Here is a 24040-nt window from a genome sequence, read left to right on the forward strand (position 1 = left end):
GGGCATGGTGGCGGGCGCCTGTAGTCCCAGCTACTCGGGAGGCTGAGGCAGGAGAATGGCACAAACCCGGGAGGCAGAGCTTGCAGTGAGCCGAGATCGCGCATGCACTTCAGCCTGGGCCACAGAGCGAGACTCTGTCTCAAAAAAAAGAAAAACAAACAAACAAAAAAAGTGTGATCCAATTTTGTTGCTCTGAACCTAATCTCTTTACATTTTATTTTATTTAAAACTAAGTCGAGCTCTATAGAGGCTATATAGCCTCCCTCCCATTCCAGTCCAACAACAGCCTTTGCATGGGCTCTTTCTACTATCAGTTTTAAATAGAGAACGTCCTTGTTCTGTTCATGAAGGTTTCATAAATGCTGGAGTTCAGTCATAACTAGAACTTTACATATCCGTTCCATCACTGTATTTTTCCAGATCCCTAGTAAATCCATACCTCGGGTCTCGTGGTGCGCATGCAATTCCCTACTTTGTCGCAGGGGGCGCTGCAGAGAAGGGCAGAGCTGGGCGCGCGGTCCCAGAGCGCGCCGTCCAGGAGGGGGCGCGTCCCTGGGGCTGGTCTGTGCGAGCCCTGCGCAACGTTGGGGGCGGGAACAACCCTGGCCCTGCGCCCGCGCGCTGCGGAGCCTTGTGATTGGAGGAGGCAACAGTCACTTGGCAGCGCCGTTGGGATTGGGGGAAGAGGGCTCCGGCTGGAGGTGACGCTGAGGCGGCGAGGGTGAGTGAGGGCCGGCCGCTGCCGCACTTCGGGTGCTCGTCCCTCATTTGTGGTGAATGGCGACAGGATGGAACGCGAGGGGAGCGGCGGCAGCGGCGGGTCGGCCGGGCTCCTGCAGCAGATCCTGAGCCTGAAGGTTGTGCCGCGGGTGGGCAACGGGACCCTGTGCCCCAACTCTACTTCCCTCTGCTCCTTTCCAGGTACGGCCCGCCCCGCGCCTGCGCACTGCGCGCCCCGCCGTCGCCTCAGCAGGGCTGTGGGCGCCCCGCGTCTGGGCGGGGTCCCTGGTGCGCCGCCGACCTGCTGGTTGGGCGCTGTCCTCCTGGAGCTGGGTCCTGCTCCTTGTCCGGAGTCTCTTTCCCCGTCACTTCCTCGCCAGTCCCTGAGGCCGGGCCCCGGAGTCCCGCTGGGCGTGAGGTGCAGGGAACGGCCGCAGATGGGCCCGGGATTGGAGGGCGCCCGGCCGCCACCCGAGCGGGTCAGGTTCAGAGCTGCACCCCACGAGCCCGGGAGGCGGTGGTTCCTGCCCTGCCTGGGTTGCCGCACGGCGCCCGGCCTCCTTCGAGGTGCCTCGTAGCGGCCCGGCCAGGCTAAGGAGTTCGCGCTCCCCTTGCCTTCGCTGATCGCGGGCGCCTCGCGCCAAATCCACCCCCTCCGAGACCCGCTCCGCTTTCTGGGAATCTCTTTCCCAGACCTGGTGCCACCTGTTGCCGGTTCTCCCACTAAGCCTTCCAGATCTTTGGCACAGCTTCCTTTGAACTCTTCCTCCCCGCTGCGGCGTGAGGTGGGCCTGCTGAGAGGGTTGCTGAGATTTCTAATGCCTGGAAGAACTCTCCGTGCGCGGAAAGCTGGAGGGAGGAGAGAGGACTCACCTGGGAAGGAGGAGAAAGGTTTTGAGGGGAGGCACAGTTATTCATGTAGACCTTGAAAGGCAAGAAGACTGGGGCGCCTGGCCCTGGAAGGGGAGGTGGGGCTCCCAGCAGAGGGAACTGAGATCTTCATAAACAATGAGGGACCAGAGCAGAGGGAAGCAGGACGAGATTCCAGCCTCTAGTTCCAAACAAGGCACCTGTGATTTCTCATCCCCTGGGCAGCGACTGCCAGGCGCCGTTCAGCGCACACCTGGGACTTGCAGTGTTATCATGTGCCCAGGCATTTTCCCGGAGGGATTGTGAAGTAACGGGTAAGGTCCTCAGGCAGGTTGGGGTCAGATGCAGATGTTCGCTTGTGGTCATGCCTGAACTGAGAATCTGGCAGCTCACGTCATTTCAGAAGGTGCTGGGGTCACTTTAGATAGTGATATCAAAAAATTGATGGTATTCTGGGGACGCTGTGTGAAAAATGAAATGTTCTTGCAATCTGGAGGCACTGCTGGGACCAGATTAATCTGTTTTTGTTTCCTTATTTATTTTTGAGACGGAGTTTCGCTCTTGTTGCCCAGGCTGGAGTGCAATGGTGTGATCTCGGCTCACTGCATTCCCCCTCCTAGATTCAAGCGATTCTCCTGCCTCAGCCTCCCGAGTACCTGGAATTACAGGCATGCACCACCACGCCTGGCTAATTTTGTATTTTTAGTAGAGACGGGGTTTCTCCATGTTGGTCAGATTCTTCGTGAACTCCAACCTCAGGTGATCTGCCTGCCTTGGCCTCCCAAAGTGTTGGGATTACAGGTGTGAGCCAGCACGCCCGGCCTTTTTTTTTTGTTTTGTTTTTTGTTTTTTGAGATGGAGTCTTGCTGTGTCACCCAGGCTGAAGTGCAGTGGTGCAATCACGGGTCACTGCAACCTCTGCCTCCTGGTTTCATGCGATTCTCCTGCCTCAGCCTCCCAAGTAGCTGGGATTACAGGCATGCATATCATGCCTTTTTTTTTTTTTTTTTTTTTTTTTAGTAGAGACAGGGTTTCATCATGTTGGCTAGGCTAGTCTGGAACACCTGACCTCAAGTGATCCACCCACCTCGGCCTTTCAAAGTGTTGGTATTACAGGCGTGAGCCTCCACGCCTGGCCCATGCCAATTGTTTCATAGAATGTTTTACAATCGAGCTTCCTCTGATTTTCTTCGTGACTAGATTCAGACTTCTTGTTCAGAATGCCACCTGTATGGGTGATGTACACTTGTCAGTGGATCACCTTAAGAGATGTCAATTTATACCTTTGTTGACAAGTTTGATCCTTTCGTGAAGATGATATCTGTCAGATCTCTGCATTGAAAGGGTTCCAGAACCCTCTTAATTAATGGTCCTATATGGGGTGATACTTTGGAACTGAATATGCTGTTGACTTTTCTGGCTTTTAGTTCCCTTTTATTTCACTAAGAAAAGATTGAGATAAGTGGATTTGGGGTGATAGTTTTAATGTATCAAAGTAGAGAATCTGTATCCCTGATACTTGTTTTGATCTCAGAAATTGTTCTGAAAATTTTAAACTGCAACGTGTACTTGAGTTTAAGATTATTTTTATGGATATATAACTTCAAGGTGTTGATTACCATGGATCATTCATTCAGTGTGTATACATTTGGCCAAGTGCAGGCTCTGACCTGGAGGTATAAGCAGATGGGAGGCATGGCCCTTGACCCCAAATAGGTGAGAATTTGGTGGTAAACATATAACCTGTGTATTAGTCCATTTTCATGCCACTGATAAAGACATACCTGAGACTGGGCAATTTACAAAAGAAAGACGTTTAATTGGACTTACAGTTCCCTGCAGCTGGGGAAGCCTCACAATCATGGTGGAAGGCAAGGAGGAGCAAGTCCCGTCTTCCATGGATGGCAGCCGGTGAAGAAAGAATGAGGAAGATGCAAAATCAGAAACCCCTGATAAAACCATCAGATCGCGTGAGACTTACTCACTACCACAAGAGCAGTATGAGGAGAACCACCACCATGATTCAATTATCTCCCTCGAGGTCCCTCCCACGACACATGGGAATTATGGGAGTACAATAAGAGATTTGTGTGCGGACACAGAGCCAGACCATGTCAACCTGCATCCCATCTTTAGCTGGAATGATGGCTGTATTAGGTACCTAAGGTCTGATCTTGTTTGAGGCACCAAAGCCTGTTTTCCTGAAGCAAAGGTAATATTTTGGCCCCACAGAAAAGGTTATTTGCAGTTTATGCCAACTTGTTAGTGCAAAATCATTGCTCTGAAATATTCATTTCTACCAGGAAGCTTTGATTTTTTTTTACCTGCAATATCTGCCCAATCCTCCTTATTCCAGTTTTTCAAATTTCTTACGTCATTTTTAACAAATCTGAATGTCAAGGCACGCAGATCTTTTTCTGGTATCAGAATTGACTTTATTGTGTGATAATATGGATTTCACTCAAACGAAAGTCCTAGTGGGTCTTGTGATCATTAAAGTACAACCCAATAATATTTTTCTTGTGTCATTGCTGGAATCAAGACTGGGTCACATTTGGGCCACTCATTTATTCATTCACTCAACAAACATTTGCTCGGTGTCAATTGTGTGCCCCCCCCCCTTTTTTTTTCTAGGTACTAGATCAGGATGCCATGGTGAACAAAAGAAAGCCCTTTCCCACATGGAGCTTTCATTCCAATGGAGGGAGGGAGAAAACAACCAACCTGTGGGCTGGAACAGCTAGTGGTGAGTGTCAGGGTGAGCGTAGGAAGTGGCAGAGCTGTGTGGCGGGGGTGGAGTGCCATTTGCCATAAGGTGATTGGGAGACCCTCAATGGTGATGATATTGGAGTCAAAATCTGAAGGAAGTGAGGAATGAGCCAACAACTGTTGGGGTAAGAGCACGTGTTCTAGGCCAGGGAGCAGCAGATTCAGAGGCCCTGAAACAGGAGCTTACAGAAGAAACATTGAGGGGACCAGGGTTCCTGGAGGGACTGTGTGGGCAAGGGGGAGAGGAGGATGGGAGAGCAGATCCTGGAGGGCTCTACTGGGGGGTTTTGAGCAGAGATGGGATGATTCTGACTTTTTTTTTGAGATGGAGTCTCACTTTGTCTCCCAGGCTGGAGTGCAGTGGCACGATCTTGGCTTACTGCATGCTCCGCCTCTGGGGTTCAAGCCATTCTCCTGCCTCAGCCTCCCAAGTAGCTGGGACTACAGGCTCCTGCCACCATGCCCGGCTAATTTTTTGTATTTTTATTAGAGATGGGGTTTCACTGTGTTAGCCAGGATGGTCTCGATCTCCTGACCTCGTGATCTGCCCGCCTTAGCCTCCCAAAGTGCTGGGGATTACAGGTGTGAGCCATTGCGCCCGGCCTTTTTCTTTTTTTTGAGACGGAGTCTCGCTGTGTCGCCCAGGCCGGAGTGCAGTGGCACAATCTCAGCTCACTGCCACCTCCGCCTCATGATTCAATTCTCTGCCTCAGCCACCTGAGTAGCTGGGATTACAGGTGCCCACCACCACGCCTGGGTAATTTTCGTATTATTAGTAGAGACAGGGTGTCACCATCTTGGCCAGGCTGGTCTTGAACTCCTGACCTCATGATCCACCCACCTCGGCCTCTCAAAGTGCTGGGAGTACAGGTGTGGGCCACCTTGCCTGGCCAATTCTGACTTTTTAAAAAAGGAAACAATCCAGGGGTTTTTAGTATGTTCAGAGAGCTGTACAACTATCGTCACAATCAATTTGAGAATATTTGCTGCATCCCAAGAAGAAATCCCGTACGCAGTGGCATTGACTTACTGGCTTTGCGTGGAGAATAGATGGAAAGCCTGATCAGGACAAAGTCTACTCAGGCTGGGACCCAGAGACCACTGAGGTGAGGCAGACCAGGGGCACACCCAAGAACCAGGGAAGAGCAGGCAGGCAGTATCCAGAGACAGATGGTTGACTACAGTTGGTAGTTCAGTGGGCACATCCTCTTGTTAGGGAGGAGTGAAGAGGAGAGTTGGACATCCAGGCTTTGACAAGAGAGGAACCTCCCAGTGGACAACGGGTGGAGCTGCAGGCTGATGGGCAATGATTAGTATCAAGGCAGCCCAGCCTCAGCATGGAGTTGCAGGACGACATAAGACTCTTAATCCTCAGGAGGACTCATGTGGTCTGCTTAGAACCCCAGCTTAAGAGGAACTGGCTGTGTTGACCCAGTTATTCACTGGAACACAAGATGAGAGTGGGGCCAGCTGGAAGGAGGGTTGAGTGCTGAGCCTCACGCTGCCCCCTTGGCTCAGGTTCTTTGCATTACTGCCATTTGGGGCCAGGTTGGTCTTGAGGCCTTGGTTGGGAGTTAGGTGACTCTGCTGTGAAGGTTAGAGGCCAGGGAGCCAGCCGTTATAGACCCCTTGTGTTTATGTTCTCTGTGTCTGTTCTCTTTCACTGCAATATCTCTCTGAAAATATATCCTTAAAGAAATAAACTCTTTGAGAGCAGGCATCTTAGACTCTGTTTTTCACCAATGTTGCCAGCATATAGAACGAACTCTGTAAATATTCATAGATGGACCGGGCACAGTGGCTCATACCTCTAATCCCAGCACTTTGGGAGGCCAAGGTGGGCGGATCACCTGAGGTCAGGAGTTCAAGACCAACCTGGCCAACATGGCAAAACCCCATTGCTACTAATAATACAAAAAAATTAGCTTGGCATAGTGTCTTGTGCCTGTAATCCCAGCTACTTAGCTGGGCGTGGTGGCGCATACCTGCTGTCCTAGCACTTTGGGAGGCTGAGGCGGGTGGATTACTAGAGGTCAAGAGTTCAAGACCAGCCTGGCCAACATGAAATTCTGTCGCTACTAAAAATACAAAAATTAGCCGGGCATGTTGGCGTGTGCTTGTAGTCCCAGCTACTCAGGAGGCAGAGGCAGGAGAATTGCTTGATCCCAGGAGGTGGAGGTTGCAGTGAGCTGAGATTGTGCCACTCGACTCCAGCCTGGGTGACAGAGTGAGACTCAAAAATAAATAAATATTCACAGATTAATGAATAAATACTTAATGTTTGTATAAGTTTGCTATTGTTACTGTAATTAATTTCCCAAACTGAGCTACTTAAAACCATATTGATTTTGTAATCTTACAGTTCTTACTTCTGGTGGTCAAAAGTCCAAATTGATGCCTCTGGGCTAAAACCAAGGTGTCAACAGGACTGTGTTCTTTCTAGAGGCTCTAGGAAGAATTTCTTTCCTTGACTTTACCAGCTTTTAGAGGCCACCTGCATTCCTAGGCCCGTGGTCCCCTCCTCTTCTCCAAATCCAGCAGCGTAATATCTTCAAATCTTTCTGACTCTGACCTCCTGTCTCCTCCTCACAAACAAACATGATTACTTTAGACCCGTCTTGAAAATTTACAATAACCCCCTACTGCAAGATCTTTAATCACAACTGATTAAATATCCTTAATTTAATCACAGGGTTTTTAAAAATTATTTTCTTCATTTTGTTAAATAGGCTAGCAAACCATTTCTTCAACACCTTTTGCCTTGTAACCTGTTCACAGGTTTTGGGGATGAGAATTTGAACACCTTTTGGGACCCATTCTACCACAGTGCTTAATCTCATTTCCCCTTATATTCTTTTATTTTTTTATTTATTTGAGACAAGGTCTTACTCTGTTGCCCAGCCTGGAGTACAGTGGTGCTGTCATGGCTCACTATAGCATCCACCTCCTGGGCGCAAATGATTCTCCCAACTCAGCCTCCTGAGTATCTGGGACCACAGGTGTGAGCCACCATGCCCAGCTAGTTTTTTATTTTTTATTTTTTGTAGAGATAGGGTCTCCCCATGTGGCCCAGTCTAGTCTTGAACTCCTGAGCTCAAATGATCCTCCCACCTCGGCCTCACAAACTGCAAGGATTATAGGTGTGAGCCGCCACTCCCAGCCTTTTTTTTTTTTTTTTTTTTTCTTTTTTTCATTTTTAAAGTCATGGGGTCTCGCTCTGTTGTGTAGTGATGTCGTGTAGTGTGCAGTGATGTGATCATAGCTCACTATAACCTTGAAATTCTGGGCTCACACAATCTTCCTGCCTCAGCCTCGCCAGTAGCTAGGACTACAGAGAAGCCAGGACCTCAGATACATGTTCCCACACATGGGTGGTCTCCAGCCACTGGCTTTAAGCCATCCTCCTGCTTTGGCCTCTGAAAGTGCTGGAATTACAGGCATGCGCCACCGTGCCCAGCTGTCTTTTATTATGGATTAGTTATCTGACTTCCTTATAGGAAACTGGAGTGCCTTTAGCTGCCAAAGTAAACTGCCAACAAAACTGAAGATAATGCATACACTTGATTTGAAGCACTGAACAAAGAAATACCACAAGATACTTTGACAAGGATTTTTGACAGTGTTGAGCCAGGGAAATGAAAAGTATTATATGACAATCGACAAATAGTTATTAAATAGATGGCAAATTAAGGTGCAGTAGATTAAAGGGAAATCACTTTTTAAAAAGTGTTTTATAGAACTGTGTTTGCCTTTGCTATTATAATCCTTTAATAATCTCATCCATCTGAAACAGCTTTATATACTACCTTAATAAAGCCTTTTTTTCCTACTTGAAGTGACTTTAGCGATGCTATATAATATATGTAGGGCCCTGAAGGAGCTAATGGATTTGGCTCAAGCTTGTAGGGGGTGCAGTGTGCCTCCCCTTTTCAAAACCTGAGGGAGGTTCTGGCCTGCTACACCAGATCCTGTTTACAAATTGGCCTTTAAGCTTTTAAGAAAACTGATGGCCAGTTGCAGTGGCTCATGCCTGTAATCCCAGCACTTTGGGAAGCTGAGGTGGGTGGATCACAAAGTCAGGAGTTCAAGACCAGCCTGGCCAACATGGTGAAACCCTGTATCTACTAAAAATACAAAAATTAGCTGGGCATGGTGGCATACACCTGCTATCCCGGCACTTTGGGAGACTGAGGCGGGTGGATTACTTGAAGTCAAGAGTTCAAGACCAGCCTGGCCAACATGGTGAAATTCTGTCTCTACTAAAAATACCAAAATTAGCTGGGCTAGGTGGCATGTGCCTGGAGTCCTAGCTACTCAGAAGGCAGAGGCAGGAGAAGCGCTTGAACGCGGGAGGCAGAGGTTGCAGTGAGCCAAGATCGTGCCACTGCACTCTAGCCTGGGCGACAGAGTAAGACTCCATCTCAAAAAAAAAAAAAAGGAAAATTGAAATGTGGGTCGGACACCTAGCAGACCTCCTGGGGCAGGGGCTGTGTTCCTGGGGAGGTAGGAAGGGTTGAGTGTTGGTATCTCAGGTTGTGCTGCCTTAATGAAATACCACAGATTAGTTTGTCTTAAAAAGCAGACACTGGGGTCAGGCGCAGTGGCTCATGCCTGTAATCCCAGCACTTTGGGAGGCTGAGGCGGGTAGATCACCTGAGGTCAGGAGCTCGAGACAGCCTGACCAACGTGGTGAAATTCCGTCTCTACTAAAAGTACAAAAAATTAGCCGGCCGTGGTGGCACATGTCGGTAATCCCAGCTTCTCAGGAGGCTGAGACAGGAGAATCGCTTGAACCCAGGAGGCAGAGGTTGCAGTGAGCCGAGATGGCACCACTGCACTACGGCCTAGGTAACAAGAGTGAAGCTCTGTCTCAAAAACAAAAGAGAAAAGCAGACATCGGCTGGCCTTGTGGCTCACACCTGTAATGCCAGCACTTTGGGAGGCCGAGGTGGGAGGATTGCTTGAGACCAGGAGTTCAAGGGTGTGGTGAGCTATGATCAAGCACTGCATTCCAGCCTGGGCAACGGAGAGGGACCATGTCTCTAAACACACACACACACAGACATTGTTTCCTCCGTTCTGGAGGATGGAAGTGTGAGATAAGGGTGCCAGATAAGGGTGCCAGCATGGTTGGGTTCTGACTTGAAGTTGGGTGCCTTCTATGTCCTCACAGAGCAGAGAGAGAGATATCAGGAGATTGAGATCTCTTCCTCTTGTAAGGCCACAGCCCTATCATGTTTAACGTGGGAATCTGTGGTGCACACAGTTCAGCCCTTAGTTGGTTGGCATACCTGTGTCCAGACCCACTTTTCTAGAAGTTTCCAGCTTCATATGTTTCTGGCAGATCAGGGCCCTGCCTCCTAGGTCACTGCCCTGATGGTTATGGGACAGTCAGTAAGAAGCCAGGCTCCAGCAGTGCCTTGAATTACTACTAAAAGCCGTGCTTATCGCGACTTCAGCAGAAGCCTCCACGGCAGGGGTCCAGGGGGTGATCTCACGTCAGTGGGGGCAGACAGCAGGTAGTGGTGACTAATCTGAGTTCTTTTTTTTGTTTTTTTGAGACAGAGTCTTGCTCTGTCGCTCAGGCTGGAGGGCAGTGGTGGCGTGATCTCGGCTCACTGCAACCTCTGCCTCCCAGATTCAACCAATTCTGCCTTAGCCTCCCAAGTGGCTGGGATTACAGGAGCGTGCCACCATGCACAGCTAATTTTTGTTTTTGTTGTTATTTGCTTTTTTTTGGTGGGTGAACAGAGTCTCAGTCTGTCGCCCAGGCTCCAGTGTAGTGGCACAATCTCCGCTCACTGCAACCTCTGCCTCCCAGGTTCCAGTGATTCTCCTGCTTCAGCCTCCCGAGTAACTGGGACTACAGCCACACGCCACCACACCCAGCTAATTTTTATTATTAGTAGTAGTAGTAGAGATGGGGTTTCACCATGTTGACCAGGCTGGTCTTGAACTCCTGACCTCAGGTGAGATCCACCTGCCTCGGCCTCCCAAAGTGCTGGGATTACAGGTGTGAGCCACCACGCCAGGTCTTAGTCTGAGTTCTTGGAGGCAGGTTTGCATCCCATTTTTTCGCTTTGGACCAGTGAATTCCTGATGCCATCACAGAACTTTCTGCAGACTAGGTGTTTAGGTAGTCAGAGGGTCAGATTGATTTGGGAGCGGCAGGTGAGGAGTCGGGATAGAAGATGGTCTTTCTGCTGTGGAAGAGAGGCATGGTGCTGTACTGGCGTTTGGGGATGAGCTGGCAGTGGGTGGTGGACCGGAGGCCTCAGCTGGGAGGCCAGGCTGCTCTAGACTGAGCCAGGGGCCACAGTAGCTGCCCAGGCAGGAGGGATTTGTGTGGGCGCCAGACACAAATGGGTGCACATTTGTCAGGGAAGAGCAGTATCCAAATGCAGGTGCTGCCCCCTCTGGAGCTGCTCCCAGCCAGGGAGGGCAAGTCTCTGGGCAGCAAAGGTAGGGACAGATCCTGGCCTAATGGCAGCCAGAAAAGAAGCTGCAGGAGGATATGAGTTTGTTGTGGAAGAGGTGGAGCCTGAAACCCTGAAGACCGAGAATCCTGCCCTCAATTTCTGATTGACACTATTGACTAAAGGTGGCTTTTTTCATTAGTGGAGGAAGGGCAGTGGTTCGTTTATTCAGCCTCAATTTATCTATCCATATCCTGGGCACGAGAGTACCCACCTCTCTCCTCGGATATGTGGAGGGATCACGTGGGACAATCAATGAATATAATAATTGTTTCAAATCCTGCATATACCTCATAGGTGTGAAGTGGTTGTGTCATTTATGAATTCTCTTGGCCAGGCACCAGTGGGCAGTTAGATAGTGACCTGGAGTTTGTGTTGAGGAAGCAGTGACCTTTGAATGCCTACCTTTGTAGCTGTTGCACATATGTTAGGCTTACTTTCAATTAAATGGAATTAACTAATTGATTTCTTCAGTGGTCCAAGTGATAACAGAGCCAACCCTTGTTAGCCCATGGGGTGAGAGTCTAGCTTAGTGACGGGTTGTTTTTGGGAGACACACCCTTTGCATCCTCACTTCTCTGTCCCCTGTGTCCACCCTGCTCTCCCTCTCACCCATTCTGCCTGCTGTACTAGCCCCATGGGTACCCAGAGCACATGCACTTGTTGAGTCTAGATCCTTCATCCCTGAGACATTGCTGCACCCCATCACCTCATCACCTCACTTCCTTCAGGTCTCCAACATGTCAGGTCATCCTGAATATTTTCTTTAAAACTTTCTGCTAAATTCTACCTTCATTATTCTTTCATTTTAGCCTGCCTCATTTTTCTCTGTGGCATTTATCACTATTTGATATTGTTGCATATTTATTAATCTATTTTCTGTCTTCTTGGTTAGGAACATAAGCTCCATTAGGATGGAGACTTTGTCTGTTTTGTTTAGGTTATGTTCTCATCATCTGGAATAGTGCCTGTAGGGCCTCAAAAAGTTCATAGCAGATTAATGAGTGAATTTAACAAGTAGACACTATTGATGGTGCTGAAACACATCTCTGCCCTCTCTGAACTTGGAGCGGAATTATGCACACAGGCAAGTATACAGACTTTGATGCCTGGTGCTGCCGTTTTGCAAAAAGACTTTTCCAACCCACTGTCTTCTTTTTGAATTTTTAAATAAATCTGACCGAGCGCGGTGGCTTACACTTGTAATCCCAGCACTTTGGGAGGCCAAAGCGGGCGGATCACGAGGTCAGGAGTTCGAGACCAGCCTGGCCAACACGGTGAAACCCCATATCTACTAAATATACAAAAAATTAGCTGGGCGAAGTGGCACATGCCTGTAATCCCAGCTACTCGGGAGACTGAGGCAGGAGAATTGCTTGAACCCAGGAGGTGGAGGTTGTAGTGAGCCAAGACCATGCCACTGTACTCCAGCCTGGGCAACAGAGCGAGACTCCGTCTCAAAAATAAATAAATAAGTAAGCAAGTAAGTAAGTCTGGATATTTTAGTCCTGGAAAGGATACGACATTTGAAGTCAAAGACCTGATCTGAAATTCTGTCTTCACCGTTACTTGCTGTACCTTTGATAAATGCCCTAACCTCCCTCACCCATGGTTGTCTCAACTATGTAATGGGAAAATACTTGTTCTGCCTGCCTGGGGCTTAACATTTATTGTAAAGATCAAATGAAATGAATTTCTCCCCCTGCCCCACAGTGTGTTGGAGTCTGGCAGTTGTCTCCTGGCCACTATCCTCTGTTGAAAGTTGAGAAATGTGATCTTTGTTTCCTGTCCAACCCTAAAGATCCAGAAGGCGTGGATCTGTCACAGAGAGTTACACAACATTTTCTACCCAAATCCCAATTGAAGAAAATGCACAGGAAGACAAGGCAGGCTCTTTTCATCCTACCCGTAATGACTAGTCCATCATTACCTCAGTAACTTGATCATCAGCCCTGATAGTAGATATCCCCCCCCGAAGCTGATGAAACAGGGCAGAGAGAAAGTATACAAGAGAAGAGGGAGGGAGGTTTCTCTAAAACAAGACCTACAATAAGGACATTATTGTCTAGAAGGAAATAAATAATTGAAAGTTTCTGAAAACTGGGATTTCTTCATCTCGAATGACCTTATTAGCCCAAAAAAGTACAACAATTATTCTCCTCACGTAATAGTAATGGTGGGAATCAAAATGAATCAGCAGATGGTGGACCCAGGTGGGAACGCTGCTACACCATGGTAGAATCGTTCTGGGAACCTACAGTGGGGAAGGATCAGTTGTAGCAAAAAGATCCAGAGTTGTACGGAGGGATCATGTCAGCAGTGATCACTTTTCGGTAACGATCCTTTCCTGCTGATCATTTTAGGATCACTTTGAGGTCAGATTGGATGGTAGGAGTGGATACCAATTTTTTTTTTACTGCCTACATATGCTTCATGAGCTATAATTTGTCTTTTTCTCTTCCACAGATCTCTGTTTCTTTTCCTTACTTTCATGCCCATAATTTATCATACAGATGTGGTTTAATGCTTTGTTGATTTGACACAGATTCCTTTTCCATTTCATTGATTGCTACTAAAAGATGCACAAGGCTTTCAGGTCCTCACATGAATGGTGAGATGAGATCCAACATCAAGAATCTGAAGCAGAGACACTTGTGGTTTCGGAATATGTAAATAGAGCTTGGTGATTTTCTGTTGAGTTTGTTGGGGGAATGCATAATGATTAGGATTAGGTGTTTTTCTATTTTAAAAAGTGGCTTCTAGAGGCATAGAAGATAATTCTGATACACTGTTTAAATTTTCCATACAAATCCAGGCATGTTTATGAAAAAGAAAAAAACACCAGTACAAAACAAATAAGATCTGATCTGACTGGGCGTGGTGGTGCACGCCTGTAATCTTAGCACTTAGCGAGGCCAAGGCAGGAGGATCCCTGCCTTAAAAATATTTTTAAATTAAAAAAATAAAATTTACAACTTTAAATTTAAAATTTAAAATTTAAAAAATTTAAAAAAAGATCAAATGAGACAAATGCTATTCACATGTTTCTTGTCTTGTTATTGCCACTTCAAGTTCCCATTTATTTTGGCCAATGAACGTTTGAAAGACTCAGATATGAAGTTCAGGGGCCATGCACTTTGTGTCTCTTACCCCAGTATTAATGCATTTGCACCTGTCTATTTTTCTTTTTCTTTTGGTAGGGGAGAGAATGCCTGTTGTGTACAGCAGGACAGTGGGTCATTGTGTATGTACAAAAGTGATGTGGATTCCTCCCAGACTCATTAGTGACCAGGGCTGCTGGCCCTGTTTGGGTTTCCTAGACTAGAGAAGGAGACAGGAACCAGGATGGAAAGACAAACATGTTACATTTTAAGCTGGAGTTTCCCCAGCAGTCCACGGAGCACGTTCTTGGTGTGTAGCTCATCCTGACTTTCTCCTATCAATTAATTACATGTGAGTCAGTCCACTGGGAGGCTGTCCTCTCCCTTGTGTCTTTTTTTTTTTTTTTTTTGAGACAGAGGCTCGCTCTTTCACCCAGGCTGGAGTGCAGTGGCCGGATCTCAGCTCACTGCAAGCTCCGCCTCCCGGGTTCACACCATTCTCCTGCCTCAGCCTCCCGAGTAGCTGGGACTACAGGTGCCTGCCACCTTGCCTGGCTAGTTTTTTGTATTTTTTAGTAGAGACGGGGTTTCACCACATTAGCCAGGATGGTCTTGATCTCCTGACCTCGTGATCTGCCCGTCTCGGCCTCCCAAAGTGCTGGGATTACAGGCTTGAGCCACCGCGCCCGGCCTCCCTTGTGTCTTTTTAATAGACCAGAGCCCTTCTTCTGATTTCTAGAAGACCCACACTGTAGCAGGCCCTCTTCCCCATGTAGCTTGGGATTTAACTTAGGCCAATCGAATGGTTTTCACTAAAGTCATATTAACTGATATGGGCTGTTAAGAGCTCAGAAGGTTCTAGGCAGTGTTTCCTGCATGGCTACACTAGGTATGTGAGAGCCCCTTAGGTTTCAGCCAAGACAGGTGACTCTTAGCACCCAGAGCCCTTCAGATCTGATGGCGGTTGGTATTGTTGGTCCTTCTAATGATTTCAGAGGATGGTGACCCTCGTGATGCAGAGCATGGCGTTTCTCCAGTCCTCCTTTCCTGTCCCGGGATCCCAATTATATGTGAACGGAGACCTGAGGCTGCAGAAGCAGCAGCCACTGAGCTGTGGTGGCCTAGATGCCCGATACAACGTAAGGGCGCTTCTCATTGTCCAGCTCCTTTGTTTCTGTGTATTACTGTTCATTCAGTTCTTTAAAGAGGGGAATAAAAAGTAGAAACATTTCTCTGTGGGTGGCTTTCAAGGGGCCTTCTGAGGAATTCTTGCCATGAAGTCTTTTCAGGCTATGAAGATACACCTGTATTTACACCTAGAGGGAGACAGAGAAGAAAAATCTGTGTTTGTTGAATAACTAAATTGTTTATTGTTTTTAGGTACACATGTGCGTGGGTGCACACACACACACACACACATTCTCTCTTCCATACACACACTTGGAGTATGTGTTTCCAAGAGATTATGTAAAATGATGATGTAAAATGTTCATGTAAAGTATTTCAGAAATACTACTAGACAGTTTACTGAACCCATAACATATGCCACCCCTGAGTGCGGGGGTTTATATGTATCATCTCCTTTAATCATCACAGCAACCTCTGAGCTGCCTGCAATGTCCTTTCCCAGCACTCCAGCCAGTGGTCCCTTTGCTGTCCCCCTTGCTTCCTTGCAGCCACCTTGGCCTTTTTGCTGTTCCTCAAACCCGAGAAGCAGCTGCCACCTCAGGGCTTCTGCGTTTGCCATTTCCCCTGCCAGGCATCCATGCGGCTTATCTGACCACGTCATTCAGGTCCCTGTTCAGATATCGCCGAGCACAGTCCTTCCCTGACCTGCTTCTACAGTAGCAGGCCCTCCCTCCACCATCTCTCAGCCACTGTCTCCCTCCTGCCGCCTGGCCTACTCAGGACACGTGTTTATGTGTTTATTTGTTGTCTCCCTCAGGCTTGACAGCAGTGGCATCTCATACACTATCACGTCCGTGCCTAGCACACTGCCTATCACATTGTAAGCTCACAGATACTTGTTTAAAGAATGAACTCATTTTGCAGAAGACAAAACTGGGGCTTATAGTGAGTAATTTTCCCAAAGGCTCAAATCTTGAAAGTATAACAGAGCCAGGAACTTTCTGTGTCCAGAACTCATGCATCTAATCACTCATTCTTCACCTTTATTTTATCACAGTGGGGACCATAGAAGTTGGGCTGCTGTACTTTGGAAAATGAAAAAGGGAAATTATCAGTTATAAGCCATCCTCCCACCTCAGCCTCCAACGGTACTGGGAATACAGACATGAGCCACCGCACCTAACCTTTTTTAAAACAATTTCATTTATTATTTTATTTATTTTTTGTAATAGGGTTTCACTTTGTCACCTAGGCTGGAGTGCAGTGGCGCAATCATGGCTCACTGCAGCCTCGACCTCCCCAGACTCAGGCGATTCTCCTACCTCAGCCTTCTGGGCAGCTAGCTGGGACTAAGGTGCATGGCAGCACGCCTGACTACATTTTACATTTTTGGTAGAGATGGGGTTTGCCGTGTTTCTTAGGCTGGTGTCAAATTCCTGGACCCAAGTGGTCCACTCATCTTGGCCTCCCAACATGCTGGCAGGTGTGAGCCACTGTGCTGGCCGTCGCACCACCTTTTTAATTAAAAAACTAGAGTCTCACACTGTGGCTAAGGCTGAAGTGCAGTGGCCTACTTATGACTCATTGTGCCTCATACTCCTGGAGGCACCACAATGCCTAGTTTATTGAGTTTTTTTTTTCTTTTTTTTTGATAGAGATGAGGTCTTTATGTTGCCCAGGCTAGTCTCGAACTTCTGGCCTCAAGCAGACCTCCTGCCCCAGCCTCCCAGATTGCTGGGATTACAGACATGAGCCATGACATCCAGCAGAGAGAGATTTTATAAGTAGCTTTAAAACCTATGAAACATGGACACTGACCACTTATTTTCATCCCCGCAGAAGGAAGGACAGAGTAAATGAACTTAAATTGTTGCAAGAGAGTTTATTGATCTTTGAAGAGAAGATTATTGATACCGCAGTAGGCCACCAAGAACGAGAGGGTGCTCTGTGGGACCAGCCTGGGTGGGCAGAAGGGTAGAAGGAAGAGAGGAGGAGTCTCCCAGGTGCTCACACCACATCCTCCTCCTGTGTCCCAGGTATCCGTGATCAATGGGACCAGCCCCTTTGCCCATGACTACGACCTCACCCATGTTGTTGCTGCCTACCAGGAGAGGAACGGTGAGTCCCAGGGAGAGCTCATTCAGCCGCTGCTCAGGACTTTCCAGGTTAGTGGGGGCACCAGAGACAAGCAGAACTGGAACCCTTGTGATAAAAATGTGAAAACCTGTGAATGCTCAACGATGGGAGCAAATGTGCTGTCCAGGATTTGTCCTTTTCGTCCTCATCTTCAGACCTGGGACCGCCCCCACCCCTCCAGCATCCCATGGTCCAGAAGGTTAATGATAGTTAAATGCCATCATTTTCCCACCACTGGCTTGATGAGTTTTCCTTTTAAAATATATAAGCCTAATTGAGTTGTTCCCCATACCACACCTATAACAGATGCCAAAGACAGATTGCTGTTCATGCTCTTTTTCATGCTTTTCAGAGAGAAGCAGAGGACGTGAGTGACTCTCCCCACATTAGCAGTCCAGCAGGAGAACAGGAGTGCCTCTGCTTCCCGCCAGAAGGCACAGCGTGCTCATTCCTTACAGAGCTCTAGGCCATAGCATGTGTTAACTCAGTTCGTTTGGCTGGTCAGTGACTGAGGTTTTCTATAAAGGCATCTACAGTGTTACTTGGCAAGCAGATGTCATGGAGACTACACATAAACATTTCACAAGGGAGACAGACGACTGCAAATCCAGTATTGCTTTCTGATTTCATGTCATACATTAGCAGCATTTTTCTAATAATAAAGGGAATTCTAAAACAAAACTTAAAAGCATGGCCCAAAAAATTGATGCGGCCTCCCAAAGTGCTGGGATTACAGGCGTGAGCCACCGCGCCCGGCAATTATTTGTATTTCTATGTAATAAAAGTATATCCCCACACTGCTACAAAGTTCTAATTTTTTTTCTTGAAGAGGCACAGGGTCATATTCTGATGCTCAGGCTGGAGTGCAGTGCTGTAATCATAGCCGATTGTCACCTGAAATGCTGTGGTTTCAGTGATCATCTCACCTCAGCCTCCTGGGCCGCTAGGACTACAGGCACGTGCCACCATGCCCAGCTAATTTTTTAATTTTTTGGCAGAGAGAGGGTCTCGATATGTTAGCCAAGCTGGTCCCAAACTCCTGGCCTCAAGTGACCCTCCCACCTTGGCCTCCCAGATCCTTGGGATTACAAGAATGCGTGACTTTGTCCAGCCAAACATATTATTTAGAGTGGCAACGTGTTATTCTTTCAGTTAGCCATTCAGCAATTGTAGATGATCACATGACCATTTCCAAGTTTTTGACATATTTTAATATAAATATTAGTCCATCTTACACAGCTGTAAAGACATACCGAGACTGGGTAATTTATAAAGAAAAGAGGGCTGGGCGCGGTGGCTCAAGCCTGTAATCCCAGCACTTTGGGAGGCCGAGACGGGCGGATCACGAGGTCAGGAGATCGAGACTATCCTGGCTAGCCCGGTGAAACCCCGTCTCTACTAAAAAATACGAAAAACTAGCCGGGCGAGGTGGCGGGCGCCTGTAGTCCCAGCTACTCGGGAGGCTGAGGCAGGAGAATGGTGTAAACCCAGGAGGTGGAGCTTGCAGTGAGCTGAGATCCGGCCACTGCACTCCAGCCCAGCCTAGGCGACAGAGCGAGAGTCCGTCTCAAAAAAAGAAAAAAAAAAGAAAAGAGGTTGAATTGATTTGCGGTTCTGCATGGCTGGGTAGGCCTCACAATCCTGGCAGTAGGCACCTCTTCACAGGGTGGCAGAAGAGAGAATGAGAGCAGAGCTAAGGGGGAAGCCCCAAATAAAACCATCAGATCTCGTGAGAACTCACTATCATGAGAACGGCATGGGGAAACTGCTCTCATGATTCAATTATCTCCACCTGGTCCTGCCCTTGATACATGGGGTTTGTTACAATTCAAGGTGAGATTTGGGTGGGGACACAGAGCCAAACCATATCAAATATTTTTTTGACAAATATCTTAACAAATTATTTGTTAATCTACTTTGTACACGCAATTTTTAATGCTAATGATTTATGTCAGTTCTGAAGTACAGAATATCCCACAGGAATAAAATAATATGTTTATAGCCAGGCGTGGTGGCTCATGCCTGTAATCCCGGCACTTTGGGAGGCCGAGGTGGGCAGATCACGTGAGGTTGGGAGTTAGAGACCAGCCTGACCAACATGGAGAAACCCCGTCTCTACTGAAAATACAAAATTAGCTGGGCGTGGTGGCGCACGCCTGTAAACCCGGCTGAGGCAGGATAATTGCTTGAACCCAGGAGGCGGAGGTTGCAGTGAGCCAAGATCACACCATTGCACTCCAGCCTGGGGCAACAACAGCGAAACTCCTTCTCAAAAAAAAAAAAGAAAAGAAAAGAAAAGAAAAAGTATTTTTATAGCCCTCAATATATTTTGCCAATAGGCTGTCCCCATCATGGATTAGTGGTTACTGATTGTATTGCAGTTGCCACCATCCTGAATGACTCCAACTCCCTCTGGCTGGTGGGCAGAGCCATGAAACTCCATTTGTGATTAATGCTGTCATCCAATATCCTGTGGAAACCATATCATATCCTTTCTGTTAGAGAGGCAGTGGTAACTCAGCTTCCAAAAAGGAAAGATTCCAAACTTGTCGCCAGTAGAAACAGATGTGGGAACCTTTGATTGGAAATTGCTATAGCACTGTATCTCCACATAAATGACTGAGTCTGCTCTTTATATGGGGGGGAAATCATTTCCTGTTCGTATTTCTTTCTGAGCCATTCTTCTAAGTCAGAATCATCCATATTTATTATTTAATAATCTTTCATTATTCCTTTCATCTTAAGAGTATTTGAAATATTCTTGCCATTTCCTGTCTGGCCTAAACCTTAGTTTACTTTAACTTATACCATGTGGTCCTCAACTCTTTAACTATCTGTCCTTATCAGCCAGGATTCTGGGAGATGGTAAAGTTCGCCTGGGTGCAGTATGTCAGCATCCTGCTTATCTTCCTCTGGGTGTTTGAAAGAATCAAGATCTTCATGTTTCAGAATCAGGTGGTGACCACCATCCCTGTGACAGCGACGCCCCGGGGAGAAATGTGTAAGGAGCACTTATCCTAGGAAGGCCTTTTCTGAAGACTTGGCAGGACCGTGGCTGCCTCATTGTCATCTTCTGGGAACATCTTAGGACCTTTTGAAAGAGCCCAGCGGACACATGCGGGCCTGTGTGCTTTTCTCCTCAGAGACAACAGTTCTTTCCAGTTTTGCTCTACACAAGTTCCATATCTTCAGAGCTCCTGCAGAATCACCAAGGACTAGTTTGTGGAAATGTCTGAGGTTTCCCTGAGGCTATAATTAGCTTTTTGGGGTTTTCTTCCTTGCCTTAGGGTTGAATTTCAGGAGACAATTGCAGTCAGTTCAGACATCTTGGAAAGAGTCCCATCTCTGGTCAAGCAGAGACTTTTCCTCTGCTGAACTGAGAAACACGCTGTGCATTTCTTCCTTCTACTGTGAGCCACTCTTACTCTTTCCAGGGCTCTCTTGTGACAAACATGCCAATCATAGCACTTTGCACCCCTGGGCATCTCCATTTCCCATTCAGAGCTTTGATTTCCAGAGCTGAGGCCTTTAACTGGAGACCTGGAGGGGCAGGGCCCAAGGGCAAGGGCCGCATTTGCACAGGCATGAGGGAGGGCTGCTGAAGGCGACTTGGACACTTGGAAGGACACTTGGACTGTCCACCTGCTCCTGCCCAACAGTCAGTCATCTGTAATCAGCTCAGCTGAGCAGCCCTGGATCCCTGCCCGACTGTGGCTGGCTCTTTGCCCTATTTTGCCCTCTGTCTGTGCCCCTGATGGCAGACTGAAGTCAGAGGGGCTGTTTCATTCCCAGCCCCCTCAGCAGCACTGAGGGAAGAAAGGATTGTCACAACAGGTTCTTTCTGGCCCTCACCCAACAGCCTGGGCACTGGGCCCTCCTCCTCCTTGACAGCCCTCCCCCTTCCTGCAAAGGACAGGGGCAACAGGAATTGGTGTTGGGATTGGCTCCCACGGCCTGACAACCACAAGTTTATTTGGAGGGCTAGTGGGAAGCCCAGTGGCTGGCCTTTCCCTTGACTAAGGAACACAGTGCCCATCAGAGGAGGGCAGGCAGCTTTGGGAGGGACACAAGAAGCAGTGAGGGAGTAAAGAGGATGCTGGCCTGGGCAGGCCAGTCCAGCCTGGCCACTAGCAGAATGCCAAGCAGTTCAGTGGATTACCCTCGTGGCTAAGCAAGTGTCTGCAAGAGCAGAGATGGCTGGAAGGGGACTCTGCACAGGGAAAATGGCTTGTTCAGCCCATTCATCTCCTGAGGACGCGTGCAGTCTCCTCCAAGGACAGACGGAGCTGCTTTCTGATCCCAAGCAGGTCATTACCACTGGGAGGACATGGCCCCTGTGATCCATGTTTCATGTTCACTCGGAAACACACCCCTCAGTGTGTGTCTCAGTTTACCTTGGAGATCATTTTTCATCTCCAGCACCCATTTCCTTTAGGCTGACTAAACACAATTTTGGAAACAAAGCTATTTTGAAGTATTCAAGCAGAGGAATTCCCTAGTACTGTCCCCCTTGTCTTTTTTTTTAATATTCAGGCTATTTTAGATGCCTAAATTTTTTTCTTGATATTTATTTATTTATTTATTTTTATTTATTTATTTTTGAGATGGAGTCTCGCTCTGTCACCTAGGCTGGAGTGCAGTGGCTGGATCTCAGCTCACTGCAAGCTCCGCCTCCCAGGTTTGCACCATTCTCCTGCCTCAGCCTTCAGAGTGACTGGGACTACAGGCGCCCGCCACCTCGCCTGGCTAGTTTTTTTGTATTTTTTAGTAGAGACAGGGTTTCACCGCGTTAGCCAGGATGGTCTCAATCTCCTGACCTCGTGATCTGCCTGTCTCGGCCTCCCAAAGTGCTGGGATTACAGACTTGAGCCACCGCGCCCGGTCCCCGATATTTATTTATTTTTAAAGATGGGGTTCTCACTATGTTGCCCAGGCTGGTCTTGAACTCCTGACCTCAGGCAATCCTCCTGTGTCAGCCTCCCAAAGTGCCAGGAATACAGGCATGAGCCAGTGTGCCCCATCTCTTAAGACTGAAATGAAAAATTGTTTGTGGTTTAAATCCCCAAAAGGTAATGAAACATGGAAAGATGACTAAAGGTATGTATAAACTTTGGTTTGCATTTTATTAAATTATTTGAATGCAAAACTTGTATAAAGAATCCGTTATGTTCTGTAGCTTTCTAATTAAAATGTTCAACATGGAATCTTGTATTAGCTGTTTTTGAAGCAGGGCTTTGGAGGGAGGAAGAATAGGGAGGGCTGAAGTTGAGGACACTTCTCCGAGTTACTCACCAACAGCCTTGCTTTGCCAGGGCTCTGCTCAAAGACCTTGGAGCTTTTGTTAGCTCCTTGGCAAAAGTTTCCTGGTCCAACCCCAAGTATATTAGTTTTTAGTGGAATCCACATGGCATATGGAAGCCACGGGTTGGAAAATTACAACTGTGTCTGGTGAATATCAAATTATTTACAGAGCATATGTCGGTAGCTTCTGAAACTGAACCACACAGCATAGTTGCAGGAGGAAGAAAGGTAAGAAATATACAGGATTTTATCAACTGAGCTGAAGCCATAGATAAGTCATATTTGAGATAATTATTGAATTTTTTTTTGTGGGAGAGAAATCCCTAATTCTTCCAAATGATTAGTCCAGTTGCTGCCAAAGCAAGTGAGTTGTCTAATGCCCCACTGAGTGCCCATCTTGCAGCTTATTAAAGCAATTCTATCTCTTTGCCTCCCTCTTACCCTATCCTCCACATCCTCTCCCCCTCTCCTTATTCATGCTTTGTAAAGAGGTTTTGGATCTTTCTGGCCAGATAACTTCTAAATGCCAATTAAGGAAATGTAAATTACATGATCCTAAGGAAAATAATGATTGCCAGCCAATCTCCTACCCAGAGTTATCATGGTTGGCCTTCTGGCACACATCTTTCTGTTCTGTACACTATTTCTAGCTTTTTAAAAATCATGAACAGGCCGTGTAAAGATAGCTCATTTCTTCTCCCAGCAGCAGGGAGTTCTCGATTAAGATCCCATCACTAGGTTGGGCGTGATGGCTTACGCCTGTAATCCCAGCACTTTGGGAAGCAGAAGTGGGCGGCTCACCTGAGCTCAGGAGTTCGAGACCAGCCTGGACAACATGGTGAAACCCTGTCTCTACTAAAAGTACAAAAACTAGCCTGGCGTGGCGGTGAACGCCTGTAATCCCAGCTACTCAGGAGGCTGAGGCAAGAGAATCACTTGAACTTGGGAGGCGGAGGTTGCAGTGAGCCTAGATCCTGCCACTGCACTCCAGCCTGGGCTACAAGAGACTCCGTCTCAAAAAAAAATGAATATCAAAATCATGAGCAACACTTACGTGAACCCTGTATATAAATCCTTGTTTCTGGTTTATTTCCTTAAGATAGATCCTAGAAAGGAATTACCAATCCAAAAAGCTTATGACCATTGTTAAGAATCTTAATTTATCTTGTCAAACCACAACCAAGAAAGACAGCTCATTTCTTCTCCCAGCAGCAGGGAGTTCTCGATTAAGATCCCATCACTAGGCCAGCTGCGGTGGCTCACGCCTGTAATCCCAGCACTTTGGGAGGCCGAGGTGGGCGGATCACGAGGTCAGGAGATCGAGACCATCCTGGCTAACACGGTGAAACCCGTTTCTACTAAAAATACAAAAAATTACCCGAGCGTGGTGGTGCGTGCCTGTAGTCCCAGCTACTCGGAGGCTGAGGCAGGAGAATGGCGTGAACCCAGGAGGCGGAGCTTGCAGTGAGCCGAGATGGTGCCACTGCTCTCTAGCCTGGGCGACAAAGCGAGACTCCGTCTCAAAAAAAAAAAAAAAAA

At 47.5% G+C, this 24040-nt stretch overlaps 1 protein-coding gene across 8 annotated transcripts; it reads left to right on the forward strand.

Annotated features, from left to right (window-relative positions):
* The first annotated feature begins 785 nt into the window (after positions 1-785).
* LOC113225195 (transmembrane protein 231-like) lies at positions 786-21764 on the forward strand. 8 transcript variants are annotated; one of them, XM_026456460.1, is made up of 5 exons: positions 786-921; positions 4225-4336; positions 14932-15075; positions 17101-17229; positions 19582-21764. In XM_026456460.1, the coding sequence occupies exons 2-5, from the start codon at positions 4289-4291 to the stop codon at positions 19594-19596; spliced, it is 336 nt and encodes a 111-aa protein (XP_026312245.1). In that variant the 5' UTR covers positions 786-921; positions 4225-4288; the 3' UTR covers positions 19597-21764. The 8 variants fall into 8 exon arrangements, 6 of the variants coding, with proteins under 6 accessions (XP_026312245.1, XP_026312244.1, XP_026312246.1 ...); XM_026456459.1 differs by having other exon boundaries at positions 20150-21763; XM_026456461.2 differs by having other exon boundaries at positions 17101-17182; positions 20150-21763.
* The last annotated feature ends 2276 nt before the right edge of the window (positions 21765-24040 follow it).

The sequence above is a fragment of the Piliocolobus tephrosceles genome, chromosome 17 (genome assembly GCF_002776525.5).
Source record: "Piliocolobus tephrosceles isolate RC106 chromosome 17, ASM277652v3, whole genome shotgun sequence".
NCBI classification, from domain to species: Eukaryota; Metazoa; Chordata; class Mammalia; order Primates; family Cercopithecidae; genus Piliocolobus; species Piliocolobus tephrosceles.